This window comes from Cherax quadricarinatus, chromosome 5 (assembly GCF_038502225.1).
Source record: "Cherax quadricarinatus isolate ZL_2023a chromosome 5, ASM3850222v1, whole genome shotgun sequence".
Classification (NCBI taxonomy): Eukaryota; Metazoa; Arthropoda; class Malacostraca; order Decapoda; family Parastacidae; genus Cherax; species Cherax quadricarinatus.
Window position 1 is genome coordinate 54,089,453 of NC_091296.1, and position 14,896 is coordinate 54,104,348.

At 40.1% G+C, this 14,896-nt stretch overlaps 1 protein-coding gene across 1 annotated transcript; it reads left to right on the forward strand.

Moving 5' to 3' along the window:
* Positions 1–9,742: 9,742 nt before the first annotated feature.
* On the forward strand, positions 9,743–13,887 carry LOC138855078 (protein suex-1-like). Its single transcript, XM_070102141.1, has 2 exons — positions 9,743–9,881; positions 10,187–13,887. The coding sequence occupies exons 1-2, from the start codon at positions 9,873–9,875 to the stop codon at positions 10,511–10,513; spliced, it is 336 nt and encodes a 111-aa protein (XP_069958242.1). The 5' UTR covers positions 9,743–9,872; the 3' UTR covers positions 10,514–13,887.
* The last annotated feature ends 1,009 nt before the right edge of the window (positions 13,888–14,896 follow it).

The following is a 14,896-nucleotide window of genomic DNA, read 5'->3' on the forward strand; positions in this document are numbered from 1 at the left end:
ACACATGCGCATACACACAGGCTTTTCTTTTTCCTTTTATCGTAAGCCAATGCACAGTGTCATGTACATTCACTACTTGTTTACCATATTTCCTCTCTCATGAAAAGTGTTCTTGGTTATTTATTTATCTGTGTCCTTCGCATTTATGACCATCAGTTTGTTGACTCGGAGATTTCCTCCCTTCGCAAATTCGTTCTCTCGTCTTGGCTATCCTTCCGATTTCATAACCTACTTACATGCTATACGGGTTTTCTTCTCTCCCAAACTTTCTTCTCCTGTGAAATCTTCTCTTTTTTGCCCTCAATATGTTTCTAGTTTCCCTAATCTTAAGTACACCCTCCGTTCCTTAAACCTCGGACCTCCTCTTCTCTAAACAAATACCCGTAGTAGTAATCTAGTTGGTACCTCTCCTCCTGCCACTGATGCTTCTGGAGTCTACTCCATTTACTGCTCCTTGTGTCCTCTCCAATACTTTGGAGAAACTGCCTGCTTTCTTTCTGATAATGTGGGTTATTTGTGCATTGTTCAAGTCACGGTACTGTGCGATTTTATTTTTTAAACAGGTTAATATACAGTAGACAGTGCAGGTGACCTGAGGCAAGAGTGAGGTGAGGCAGGAGGAACGTCACATTACAGAAAATATGTTGCAGAAATATATATATTTGTCCAAATTATTTTCTGCAGTTTGACGTTTCTCAATACACAGATAACCCGCACATAGGAGACAAAAGTTTACGACGACGTTTCGGCCTGACTTGGACCATTTACAATGTCACACTAACCCAAAAGAGTGATGGAGCCAGTATATAGAGGAGAGGGGACAAGGACGTAAAAGGGCCAAGTCGGACCGAAACGTCGTCGTAAACTTTTCTTTTTTATGTGCGGATTATTTGTGTGTTGTTCCAGTCATGGTGTTGTGCCTTTTTATTCTTTTTGACGTTTCTCTCACTTCACCTCAATTTTGCTTCAGGTCACCTACACTGTCTACTGTATAATATAACCTGCTATAGCTTACTCTGTATTAGGACTGAAGAAGCCAGGAGCGTGAAACGTGTCCTTTAAAAGATCTCCTGAACTGTATACATGTGTCCTTTGTCAGAGATGGTTGGTATTACCATATTATTTACAACCAAACGGATAGATACACAAACATACAAACACGCTCACAACACACACAAGCACCCAAACGCAAAATTCCTGACTTCTGCAACTAGACAACCGTACGAGTTCAACCTGAGGACGGTGGACTTTTCTTCCTCACGACAGGTTTTTCTCTCACTGGCCTGAGGGGCTGGAACCTCTACTTTGGAACTCTGCGTTTAGAACCTCACCTCTGAAACCTCACTTTTGGAACCACACTTCTGGAACCTCACTTTTGGAACCTCACCTCTGAAACTTGACCTCTGGAACCTAACTGTTGGAATTTCACCTCTGAAACTTCACTTTTAGAACCTCGCCTCTGGAACCTTACCTTTGGAACCTCTCCCTGGAACCTCACTTCTCGACTCTCACCTCTGAAACCTCACTTTTGAAACCTCACCTCAGGAACCTCGCTTTTGGAACCTTATTTCTGGAACCTTATCTCTGGAACCTATTTTTTGGAACCTCGCCTCTAGAACTTCACTTTTGAAATCTCCCTTCTGGAACTTCACGTTTGAAAACTCACCTCCAGAACCTCAATTCTGGAACCTCGGTTTTGGATCCTCACTTTTGGAACCCCACTTACTGACATTCACCTCTGGAACCTCCCATCTGGAACCTTTCTTCACTTCTTTTAAACATCACTTCTAAAATTTCTCACATATTTTGAACATCACCTTAAGAGACATTTCCTCTTGAACACCACCTCTAAAACCATATTTCTTGAGCCTTACATCCTCACCTCTGGAATCGTGCCTCTGGAAACTTACTAATGGAATCCCACCTCGACAATCTTTCCCTAGCAACCCTACATTCTTATTTTTCGCTCCATTATTATGTTGTACCTGAGACCGGACCGCGGGGGCGCTGACCCCCGAAGTCCTCTCCAGGTATAATCCAGGTATATTCTTAGGCAGCTTTGGGAAAAGGTGGTCGGGAATGGTTAGTTTTGAGAAGGACTTGCCTTATATGGGCCAGTAGGCCTGCTGCATTGGTCCTCCATTTTTATCCCGTAGCTCGACTGCCAGCGCGCTCGGCTCACATACTGAGTCCGGGATCGATCCCCGGTATGGGTGGAAACATTAGGACGTGTTTCCTTAAGACACCTGTTGTACATGTTCACCTATCAGTAAAATAGCTACCTAGGTGTTAGTCGACTGGTGTGGGTCGCATTCTGGGGACAAAATTGACCTAATTTGTTCGAAATGCTCTGCATAACAAGGGACTTTCTATATAGTAGTATGTCAGTGATGTCAGCTATACCTGTATACCTTGTACATGTATTTGTAGAAATAAAGATTTATTGTTATTATTATTATTAATGTTCTCCTATAGACTTGTATTTGTGTTTTCCTAGCCTTCTCATCGTCTTCTTCACCTCTTCTTCAATTTCTTTGTTTTCCATTGCGTCTTCTTCCCTTCTCATTGTTAAAATTTTTCAAACTTTGTTGAGCAGCGCCGCGGACAGAGATGTGTCTAGGAAGTAACAAGCAGCAGATTATTGCTTCCTAAGAGTTTATCGACAATTAAAGTTGAGCTAATTAGTCGGTAATTACTTCAAAGTTCTGAACTGTCCTTTTAAATTTTCCATTTTTGTGGAGTTGTTATCTAAGTCACCTGTGGAGCTGTTCTCACATTGTTCTCACATTTCGTAACCTGTGGAGTTGTTCTCACATTGCGTAACCTGTGGAGTTGTTCTCACATTTCGTAGCTGTGGAGTTATTCTCACATTTCGTAACCTGTGGAGTTATTCTCACATTTCGTAACCTGTGGAGTTGTTCTCACATTTCGTAACCTGTGGAGTTGTTCTCACATTTCGTAACCTGTGGAGTTGTTCTCACATTTCGTAACCTGTGGAGTTGTTCTCACATTGCGTAACCTGTGGAGTTGTTCTCACATTTCGTAACCTGTGGAGTTGTTCTCGCATTTCGTAACCTGTGGAGTTGTTCTCACATTGCGTAACCTGTGGAGTTGTTCTCACATTGCGTAACCTGTGGAGTTGTTCTCACATTTCGTAACCTGTGGAGTTGTTCTCGCATTTCGTAACCTGTTAAATGATAAAATTTCAATTTCTTTACTCCCGTCAATATTCTTGAGGAGAATTTATAAACATCACAATTTTTAAACTAAATACGCTGTTCGTTTTCATCAATTTTTCTAATCAAACTAATATTTTCTCAATTATCAAGGAAGTGCGGATAAAAAAAAAATATATATTGTTTTCTCTGGCAAACACAGATGGTAGAATTAAGTTTGAATTCTTCCCCATATCTGTTTCTCCGAAAATTCAATCACCTGATAGTTGATTGTTTGGCAGTGTTTGAAGCCTATCTGTGGACTGTATGAGTTTATCTAAGGTTGAATTTTACCTGTCTAACACCAGTCAATTTCACAGAAGGAATAAAGTAAACTCAATGTACTGTATATACATTGAGAAATATACATCTCTAAGTGTATATATTCTTTATTCGCTGGTTTAAATGTTTACTTTTAGAGTAAAAATAGAGCAACCTGTGTGTATCTATTAGCAGCAGTTAGTGTTTGTTGTGGAAAATCTTAGCAAAGAACTGGAAAAAGTTTTAATATATATATTTGTTTTCTGTATATTAAGAGGAAATGAGCCTAGCATATTTTTATTTCCGATTCATTTGTTTCATTACAAATGTTGAGGCGGCGTTCTAGGCGGGATCCTGGTTTCTGCGTTGTTTGTGTTGTGGTGTCATGGTTACTGTGTTGTGATGTGGTGTCATGGTTACTGTGTTGTGATGTGGTGTCATGGTTACTGTGTTGTGATGTGGTGTCATGGTTACTGTGTTGTGATGTGGTGTCATGGTTACTGTGTTGTGATGTGGTGTCATGGTTACTGTGTTGTGATGTGGTGTCATGGTTACTGTGGTGTCATGGTTACTATGTTTATGTGGTCCGTTTGTGTGTGCTCACTGTGCCGGTGTTACCTCTTGGGCAAACCACACACACACACACACACACACACACACACACACACACACACACACACACACACACACACACACACACACACACAAACACACACACACAAACACACACACACACACACACACACACACACACACACACACACACACACACACACACACACACACACACACACACACAAACACACACACATACACTCAGTACTCAGTACTTATCCATACTGAGTATGGCAGAGTACTCAGAACTCAGTACTCAGCCATACTGACTACGGCTGAGTACTTAGTCTTGTCTGGTTCAACAGTGGAAACTTTTCGTAGCACTGAAATATTTCTATATATTTTGTTATTTTAACTGTAAAGTGTAGCGTTGTGAGAAGCGTGCCAAGGTTAGTGTACTTACCCTCTGAGGGGAAGACAAGGGTGATTATGTGGAGGGGAGTGTGTCAGCCATAGCAGGGGTGAACATGGGTCAGAAAACTGTGAATAAGTGGGAGAGAAATAAGAGAAAGACGATAAATTAGAAGGTTAAGGCGAGGAGAAATGTGTGGGTGGGGCCTGGCTGGTTTGTTCTCTCTCTCTCTCTCTCTCTCTCTCTCTCTCTCTCTCTCTCTCTCTCTCTTTTACACAGGGTTTTACAAGGTTAGGTTAGAGTTCATAATTTTATTTACAAGCTAAGAGCTGTTACATACATCAACGCATTTGGAAGCCTTTGTGTTATTATGAAACATACAAACAGGGAACAGGATGAAGTTGGAGTCATCTGTAGGTCAGCAATTTCATTTGATCAACTAACTTTTATTTCGTTGGTGTCATTATGCTATACGAAAATGTTCCAGACACGAGTCATCCTGGGAATAAATGATCTCAGACGCAGAGTCTCAGGGTAGAGTCTCTCTCTCTCTCTCTCTCTCTCTCTCTCTCTCTCTCTCTCTCTCTCTCCTCCAATGATGTATTTTATTTAATTGTATGATGTTGTATTGTATACGTTGTATCATGTTTTATGATGCAAGATGGATGCTGTGTGATGTATAGCGTATGTTTTATTGTGTTCATTGTATACTGTTAGTTGTATTGTGTATATTATATGGGTGTGAATTCCCTGTAGTTGATTTCTTCACTCACATGTGGGTCTGAACTCCTTGTACATGCCTTTCAAGCTCATCGCTTTTCTAATGGGACACTGCTATGAACTACGTCTACATTACTCCTTCACTGAGAGACTGCTGTGAACAGAGGCTTACGTCACTTCATTCATTCTACACGAGCCTCGGGCGAGCGGGCCACCGCAAATCGTCTATATTTAAGTTACCTTGAATGCCGCTTGTTAGCGAAAGGGTTGGTGTGTGTGTGTTACGTCATTATTCATTTTATAATATATTTTACTAAATTATTCAGTTCTTGTTCGTTGTCATTCCAGTAGTTAACTTCGTTTTGAGTATAAATTCTACTTAGCATCCTTGCGGTTACGTTGTTTGTCGTAGGTTTAAATTGCGACATCTCAGTTGCCCTGTATTTTTCTTCAGTTTCTAGCATAATTTAATGGTCATACAGTTACCAAGGGGCCCCAGTAGAAATAAATCACTTTGCCTGACTCTTTTTGGGTTATCCTAGATAATCTACACATATGATCCTCTGTACGATAATTTATGTAAATATTTTGATATGTACCTGTACTTGAATATATTTACTTACATATTTACTTATGTGGTTATCGTATCTCCTACTTACGGTATAATGCATCATTGAAGAACACTTATTCAATAAACTAATTGTTTCCACTTTCTGATTATTATGTGTAGACGCATCAAGGATCTGGCAGCTTTCCATGAAGACAAACGAATTAAACGAGCGTAAACGAGTGCAGCAGATTTCTCTCCCCAAATAGTTGAGCTTACGAACACTGCAAGTTTGAAAGATCTATTTATGGCTCTTCTTATGGTGAAGACTTTTTTTCTGTTATGATCTACTAATAAAGAAATAGTTTATCTGGCCAATTCATTTGTAACAATGTTTGAGATGCCCAGGTAAATGTGTAGTACAAGTATATGCATACAGAAGCCACAGCTGTGGTTGAGAAATCATACACTGTTGTCTTCATCCTCGTATGTTTGCAATTGAAAACAATGCAGGTTACACTCGCAGATGCACTGAATGAGGCAAAGTCGGGATACATACTTCGGTGATTGAAACCGACATGTTGCCCAAAAAAGACACGTGAGCAAACTCTGGGAGAAATTACAAAACGTTTCGGTCCTGGGACCTTGATCACTTGATCAAGCTTCCAGGACTGTAACGTTTTCTAATGATGGTTGAGACACATGTGCATCAGTTGGGTGTCCTTATTGTTGAAATGTTTAGGCACAGTTAGGTTTCTTCAGCCAAATACAGAGGCAGCAGGTGTACCAGTGAAATGAAGATAATGTAATCATCCCAACAACCTTGTGGAAATAGAGTTTATTTTCATGGAGCTGAACTCTTCTCCAAGTTAAAAATAACTCGGGGAATCTGTCTCACGTCCCACCATTATTGTACAAGTGAGCGGCCCATGTCCTTTCGCATGCTATTACATTACTTTTTAACAAGTCACTAGAAACTAGCACTTTCCCGACACTACTCAGGACAGCAAGGGTTACACCAATACATAAAGGTGGTGACCCTACAGACGTAAACAACTATAGGCCAATATCAAACTTACCATTGCTATCCAAAATCTTCGAGAAACTCGTGCACAGGAGACTATATTCATTTATAACGTCACAAAACATAAAAGCAAAAATAAAAGCACTAATGATGCGATTATAAAAATGCTAGACCTGCTTTACACAACATTGGAAAATAAGGAATATCCGCTAGGAATTTTTATTGACCTAAGAAAAGCGTTTGACCCAGTAGACCACGGCATCCTACTCCACAAACTTGACCACTATGGTATAAGAGGCCATGCGCTTGCATATTTTAAATCCTACCTTTCTAATAGGAATCAGTATGTCACCATTAAAGACACAACCTCATCAATACGGCTACTTGATACTGGAGTTCCGCAGGGAAGTGTCCTTGGACCCCTGCTCTTCCTCATTTACATCAATGATCTTCCAAACACATCCCAACACCTGAAACCCATTCTCTTTGCTGACGACACGACTTATGTCATTTCCCACCCAAATCTTGCCACCCTCAACACCATTGTTAACGAGGAGCTGCTCAAAATATCGACTTGGATGAGAGCCAATAAACTTACGCTTAACACTGGCAAAACCTACTATATTATGTTTGGTAGCAGAGCAGGTGTGGCGCAACTTAACATTAAGATCGACAACACTCTAATTGGCAGACATAATGAGGGCAAATTCCTTGGCCTATATCTCGACAGCAACCTAAATTTCAGCACCCATATCCAACACATAACAAAAAAAGTATCCAAAACGGTGGGGATCCTCTCCAAGATACGATACTACGTACCGCAAACTGCCCTTCTCACACTATACCATTCACTTATATATCCATACCTCACCTATGCTATCTGTGCTTGGGGTTCAACTGCAGCAACACACCTAAAGCCAATAATAAACCAACAAAAAGCCGCAGTAAGAATAATCACTAAATCCCATCCCTGGCAACACCCCCCCCCATCACTCTTCATAGACCTAAACTTACTCCCTGTTCAGAACATCCACACTTACTATTGTGCAGGACCTTAAATTCCAATATTAACCTTGACCTAAAACGCTTTCTTGATAGTTGTGACAGGATCCACAGGCATAACACCAGACACAAACATCTCTATGACATTCCCCGTGTTTGACTAAACCTTTACAAAAATTCAATGTATTTCAAAGGACCTAAAATCTGGAACACCCTACCTGAAAACTCTAGAACTGCAGACACATTCATCACTTTCAAAACTACAGTTAGAAAATATCTTATCTCCCTGATCCACTCCGACAACAAACTACATGTAAACCACCTGGTGGTTCACAATTACACTCACTCACCCACTGACTGTAAACCCAGAAATACTAATCTTAATCTTAAAATAATAAATCCTAACTAGTCATAAGTTTGCCTATGATACTCCAATATAGACACTTTGTATTGTGCCAAAACAAAAGCATTCGCATTGCTAAACTAAACTAAATGTTAAGAATTAATCTAAGTCTGCTCGAAATGCCTAGCTATTCTAGGTGTCCTAGTGGCCCCCTCTGTAATTAGTATTTTATAACATGTAAACCACACAATACCCAAAACCTGTAAACCCCACATTGTAACCCTTATAGAGAATAAACTTCAAGTTGAGGGACTGACCACCTTTGAGTGTGTGCGCGCGCGCGCGCGCGCGCGTGTGTGTGTGTGTGTGTGTGTGTGTGTGTGTGTGTGTGTGTGTGTGTGTGTGTGTGTGTGTATGTGTATGTGTGAGGTACTTATAGGTGCTGGAATGGACCGTTTTTATGGAATTTATTCCCACGGGTAAATTATTTATATTGAATAACACGGTCACTGAAACAAGTGCTGGTCTTTGTTTCGCTTCGCTTTTGACGTCAACTTAATATGAAGTCTTTTATTCATTAAGATAATTTGTACTTCACTGTTGTCTTCGTTAATTTTAAAGTATTTTCATGGATAACTATGTCAAAAGAGTTGTGTAAAAATCTGAGTAAATGCAATCTCTTCATCAATTAGATTCTGGTATATTTTTGACAATGTTATGAATGCAACACATTTTCCACATAAGATTTACAAAAACAAAAACTTAACTAAATATCGTTTTGCAAATTTTTGGATTCCTATTGATTCATGTACTTTTCTTTTTAGTTATTTATCTCTAATGTTTTTCTCAGCAACTTTTGTTTGTTAGATTTATTATTATTATTATTATTATTATTATTATTATTATTATTATTATTATTATTATTATTATTATTATTATTATTATTATTATTATTATTATTATTATTATTATTATTATTATTATTATTATTATTATTTATTATTATTATTATTATTATTATTATTATTATTATTATTATTATTATTATTATTATTATTATTATTATTATTATTATTATAGTTAAGAACTCTAAAGGATTTACTCTGTTCTCGAATTAAATATTTCCACAACATTCGTCATTTTTCCTTTATCCTCCACTTTACCTCATTTTAATTGAATAATTGAAAGTAGACTAATTTAGTCTACTTCACAGTACTTCAAATCCCAAGATGTGTCGTCTGGACTTAGTGCTTTATTTTGTCAATGTCTATATTCTCTGAGCAATAGGCGACACATTGTTACTCCAGCAGTAGAGGCTGCCGCTGCCGCTGCTGCCGCTGCTGCCGCTGCTGCCGCTGCTGCCGCTGCTGCCGCTGCTGCCGCTGCTGCCGCTGCTGCCGCTACTGCTGCTGCTGTTTCTACTCCTGCGGTTGTTGCTGCTCCTGCAATTGTTGCTGCTCCTGCGGTTGTCGCTGCTCCTGCGGTTGTCGCTGGCCTCCACATCCACAACATGGGTGGAACTTTTATTTGTTTTACTAGCTCGCTGTGCGTCACGGTCACACCTGACGTAAGGTCGATACTCTCTGGTGAATCAGTGTTAAGCACACACATTTGTGGACAATATTCCACACATGACACGCCCAAGATAATCGCACCGTATATATAAAAGAGAACTGGACGACCGACAGACAATCTGACAGCAGCATCCAGTGTAAACAACACCCTGAGTAAACATCATATACACCTTCTCACACGAGCATCCAGTGTAAACAACAGAGTTTATTCATCACAAAATGAAGCTCGTGAGTATTTGTGTCTCGTGAAGCTTTAGAATCAACAAAAACTAACATGGTTAATAATAATATAACAATCTGAAAAATCTGAGATCGAACTGCGGTTACCAGATGGAGGATCGACTCTCTCACTCACTCACCGTGCTGAACGACCCACACAAGATTAGTGGAAAAAAAATAATATCTGTGTGGTATTTAGAACGTATTGTGAGTGCAGTGCCAGCCGTGATGGTGCCAGCCGTGATGGTGCCAGACACTGCTCTCAGTCTCTTCTTTGTCTTCGTAACTTGTGACTGTGTTTCTATCTCCGTCAGGCGTGTCTGTTGATGTGTCTCCTGCTGGTGCTGACAGCAGTGCTCACTTCGGTCAGCGCTGACCCCGTCGCTGACCCTGTCGCTGACCCCGTCGCTGATCCTGACCCGTCGATATGGAAGAAGCTAAAGAAATATTGGAAGAAAAGCAAGAAATACGGAGGATATAGAAGGCGACATAGGCATCGATATGGCGGCTATGGAGGAGGTTACGGAGGAGGATATGGAGGAGGATATGGAGGAGGTTATGGAGGAGGTTATGGAGGAGGTTATGGAGGAGGTTATGGAGGAGGTTATGGAGGAGGTTATGGAGGAGGATATGGTGGCTAGTAGGTGACATGAAGCCCCATTGAAAATACGAAATTGTTTTCATCAGAATGTTTACGATGAGAATTGTGGGCGTTTGTAATGACTGTTTCCTCCCTGAGTGTCTCCTGTATCTATGTCCTCCCTGAGTGTCTACTGTGTTTATGTCCTTCATGAGTGTCTCCTGTGTCTATGTCCTCCCTGAGTGTCTCCTGTGTCTATGTCCTCCCTGAGTGTCTTCTGTGTTTATGTCCTTCCTGAGTGTCTCCTGTGTCTATGTCCTCCCTGAGTGTCTTCTGTGTTTATGTCCTTCCTGAGTGTCTCCTGTGTCTATGTCCTCCCTGAATGTCTTCTGTGTTTATGTCCTTCCTGAGTGTCTCCTGTGTCTATGTCCTCCCTGAATGTCTTCTGTGTTTATGTCCTTCCTGAGTGTCTCCTGTGTCTATGTCCTCCCTGAATGTCTTCTGTGTTTATGTCCTTCCTGAGTGTCTCCTGTGTCTATGTCCTCCATGAATGTCTTCTGTGTTTATGTCCTTCCTGAGTGTCTCCTGTGTTTATGTCCTCCTTGAGTGTCTCCTGTGTCTATGTCCTTCCTGAGTGTCTCCTGTGTTTATGTCCTCCTTGAGTGTCTCCTGTGTCTATGTCCTTCATGAGTGTCTTCTGTGTTTATGTCCTTCCTGAGTGTCTTCTGTGTCTATGTCCTTCCTGAGTGTCTCCTGTGTCTATGTCCTCCCTGAGTGTCTTCTGTGTTTATGTCCTTCCTGAGTGTCTCCTGTGTCTATGTCCTCCTTGAGTGTCTTCTATGTCTATATCCTCCCTGAGTGTCTTCTGTGTTTATGTCCTTCCTGAGTGTCCCCTGTGTCTATGTCCTCCTTGAGTGTCTTCTGTGTTTATGTCCTTCCTGAGTGTCCCCTGTGTCTATGTCCTCCTTGAGTGTCTTCTGTGTTTATGTCCTCCCTGAGTGTCTCCTGTGTCTATGTCCGCCCTGAGTGTCCTCTATGTCTATGTCCTCCCTGAGTGTCTTCTGTGTTTATGTCCTCCCTGAGTGTCTCCTCTGTCTTTGTCCTCTCTGAGTGTCTTCTGTGTCTATGTCCTCCCTGAGTGTCTTCTGTGTCTATGTCCTCCCTGAGTGTCTTCTGTGTCTATGTCCTCCCTGAGTGTCTTCTGTGTCTATGTCCTCCCTGAGTGTCTTCTGTGTCTGTGTTCTTCCTGAGTGTTTGTGTTCTTCCTGAGTGTCTTCTGTGTCTGTGTCCTCCCTGAGTGTCTTCTGTGTCTGTGTTCTCCCTGAGTGTCTTCTGTGTCTGTGTTCTTCCTGAGTGTCTTCTGTGTCTGTGTTCTTCCTGAGTGTTTGTGTTCTTCCTGAGTGTCTTCTGTGTCTGTGTCCTCCCTGAGTGTCTTCTGTGTTTATGTCCTCCCTGAGTGTCTTCTATGTCTATGTCCTCCCTGAGTGTCTTCTGTGTTTATGTCATTCCTGAGTGTCTCCTGTGTCTTTGTCCTCCCTGAGTGTCTTCTGTGTTTATGTCCTCCCTGAGTGTCTTCTGTGTCTGTGTTCTTACTGAGTGTCTTCTGTGTCTGTTTCCTCCCTGAGTGTCTTCTATGTCTATGTCCTCCCTGAGTGTCTTCTGTGTCTGTGTTCTTCCTGAGTGTCTTCTGTGTCTGTGTCCTCCCTGAGTGTCTTCTGTGTTTATGTCCTCCCTGAGTGTCTTCTGTGTTTATGTCCTTACTGAGTGCCTCCTGTGTCTTTGTCCTCCCTGAGTGACTTCTGTGTTTATGTCCTCCCTGAATGTCCTCTGTGTCTGTGTTCTCCCCGAGTGTCTGTATTCTTCCTGAGTGTCTTCTGTGTCTGTGTCCTCCCTCAGTGTTTGTGTTCTCCCTGAGTGTCTTCTGTGTCTGTGCCCTCCCTCAGTATTTGTGTCCTCCCTGATTGTCTTCTGTGCCTCTGTCCTCCCTGAGTGTCTTCTGTGTCTGTGTCCTCCCTGATTGTCTTCTGTGCCTCTGTCCTCCCTGAGTGTCTTCTGTGTCTGTGTTTCCCTGAGTGTCTTCTGTGTCCTCCCTGAGTGTCTTCTGTGTCCTCCCTGAGTGTCTTCTGTGTCCTCCCTGAGTGTCTTCTATGTCTATGTCCTCCCTGAGTGTTTCCTGCGACTGTGTTCTCCCTGAGTGTCTTCTGTGTGTGTCCTCCCTGACTCTTCTATGTGCCGTCCCTAACTATCTTCCCCCTCCCCCCTTGTGTTCTACCTAACAGATATTTCAAGATGTGTTTTTCCTGTACTCTCATCCAGCTAGCATTACTTCATGATATTTTCAGCTCTACCTCTGTGAACTCATATAAAGGTACACAAAACAAGTTCCTCTGTGCCTTTACAACTCTTCACTACATCACTGGTGATAGCTCACACAAGACAGAGGTTTGTGTCTCATATCATGGAGAAACTTGTAACAGTTAGTGGGTTAGGTTACACTTAGTTTATTAGACTGGATGCCGTCAACATGAGGGTCAGTAAGGTTAATCAAGATCAGCTTGGTTGTTTTTCTGGGTTTTAAATCTATCGAGTACATGAGGGTCACTAAGGCTGCATGTCATCTATTCACCACGAATCAAGAATATTTTAATCCCTAAAACAGGGATTAAGGTAAACTTTCATCATATATACACTGGGAGATATACACCTCACGATGAATATATATCCTGCTACCTAGTCATTAAAATCCAGGGTATTTTAGTCCCTAATGTAAACATTACGTGAACTCTAAGCTTATAAATATGTATGTCGTGCCGAATAGGTAAAACTGGTCAATTGGCAAGAACTCATTTAAAATTAAATCCTTTCTAAAATTTTCTTTTATACGTTTAAAGATATATTTTTCTCATTAATGTTAATGTAAAAAAATTTAATTTTGCACCAAAAGAATCTTAGAAAACTTACCTGGAGAGAGTTCCGGGGGTCAACGCCCCAGGATGCGACCCACACCAGTCGACTAACACCCAGGTACCCATTTTACTGATGGGGAACATAGACAACAGGTGGAAAGAAACACGTCCAATGTTTCTACTCTGGCTGGGAATCGAACCCAGGCCCTCGCCGTGTGAAGCGAGAGCGTTAACCACCAGGCCACCAGAGCCCCTAACCTTATTTTAACAAGAACAATTTATTTTAGCCTAACCCAAGTATATATGTTTTAGATTTGTTTACAGTAATTTAATACTAAAGAAACACAGTGATATGTATTTTTTTCGTTAGGTTCAGAACGATTTTGGCGAAATTATTGCATACACAAATTTTCACTTGTCCTGTATGGCAAGATGAGCGTTGCTATTTAAGCCAAGATCGCAAGTTCTGCCTATGTTTTTTTTTTTTTATTATTCGCCGGTATTCTCCCGGCCCGGGTCTTTTGCCTATTCGGCACGATATATATAAATCTATATATATATATATATATATATATATATATATATATATATATATATATATATATATATATATATATATATATATATATATATATATATATATATATATATATATATATATATATATATATATATATATATATATATATATATATATATATATATATATATATATATATATATATATATATATATATATATATATATATATATATATATATATATATATATATATATATATATATATATATATATATATATAATGTTATTTTTTATTTTATCTTGAAATATGTATGAGAATTAAATATATTGCTAATTATTGTATCTAAAGTTATTTATTTTAATCTTAGACATTTCACCATAATTTTGGGTGTTACTGTTAAAATCGTTCTCTCTCACTCGCCCCGTTTTCTGTTAACAATATCCATACAATAATATATTTACAATAAACTATCCAGCCACTGAGAGTTTTATTATCTGGTTTAATATTTACCAGAAGTCTTTTAAAATGGTGACATAAACACAGGCTGAATTATTCATCAGAGACAGTCCCCTCGGGTCTACGAAGATGCTACCAGCTTCTAACATTCTCAAGTTGACTCAAAAATGTGAAAAGAAAAGTGCTAAATCAGCTTTAATCATTTGTTTAATTTGATTTATTTTCATTGTATACAACATGTAAGTTCCACAGGAACCTATGGACTGATTACAGGTAGATAACATGTATCCAAAGATGTATATACAAATAACCAGTACATATGAGAGAGACTTTGTAAATGGTCCAAGTCGGACTGAATTGTCGTCGTAAGCTTCTCTTTCTTATGTGCGGGTTATTTGTGTATTGTTCCAATCACGGTATTGTGCCTTTTTGTTCGTCCGTCCAAAGATTTATTTTGGTCTACGATAGTGAGTGTGCCCAGGGCATAAAGACTTTCAGACCTGCGTACACTTAACATAACGCCCTCTTACCATCCAGTCATCGTTTAACACATTTCGTT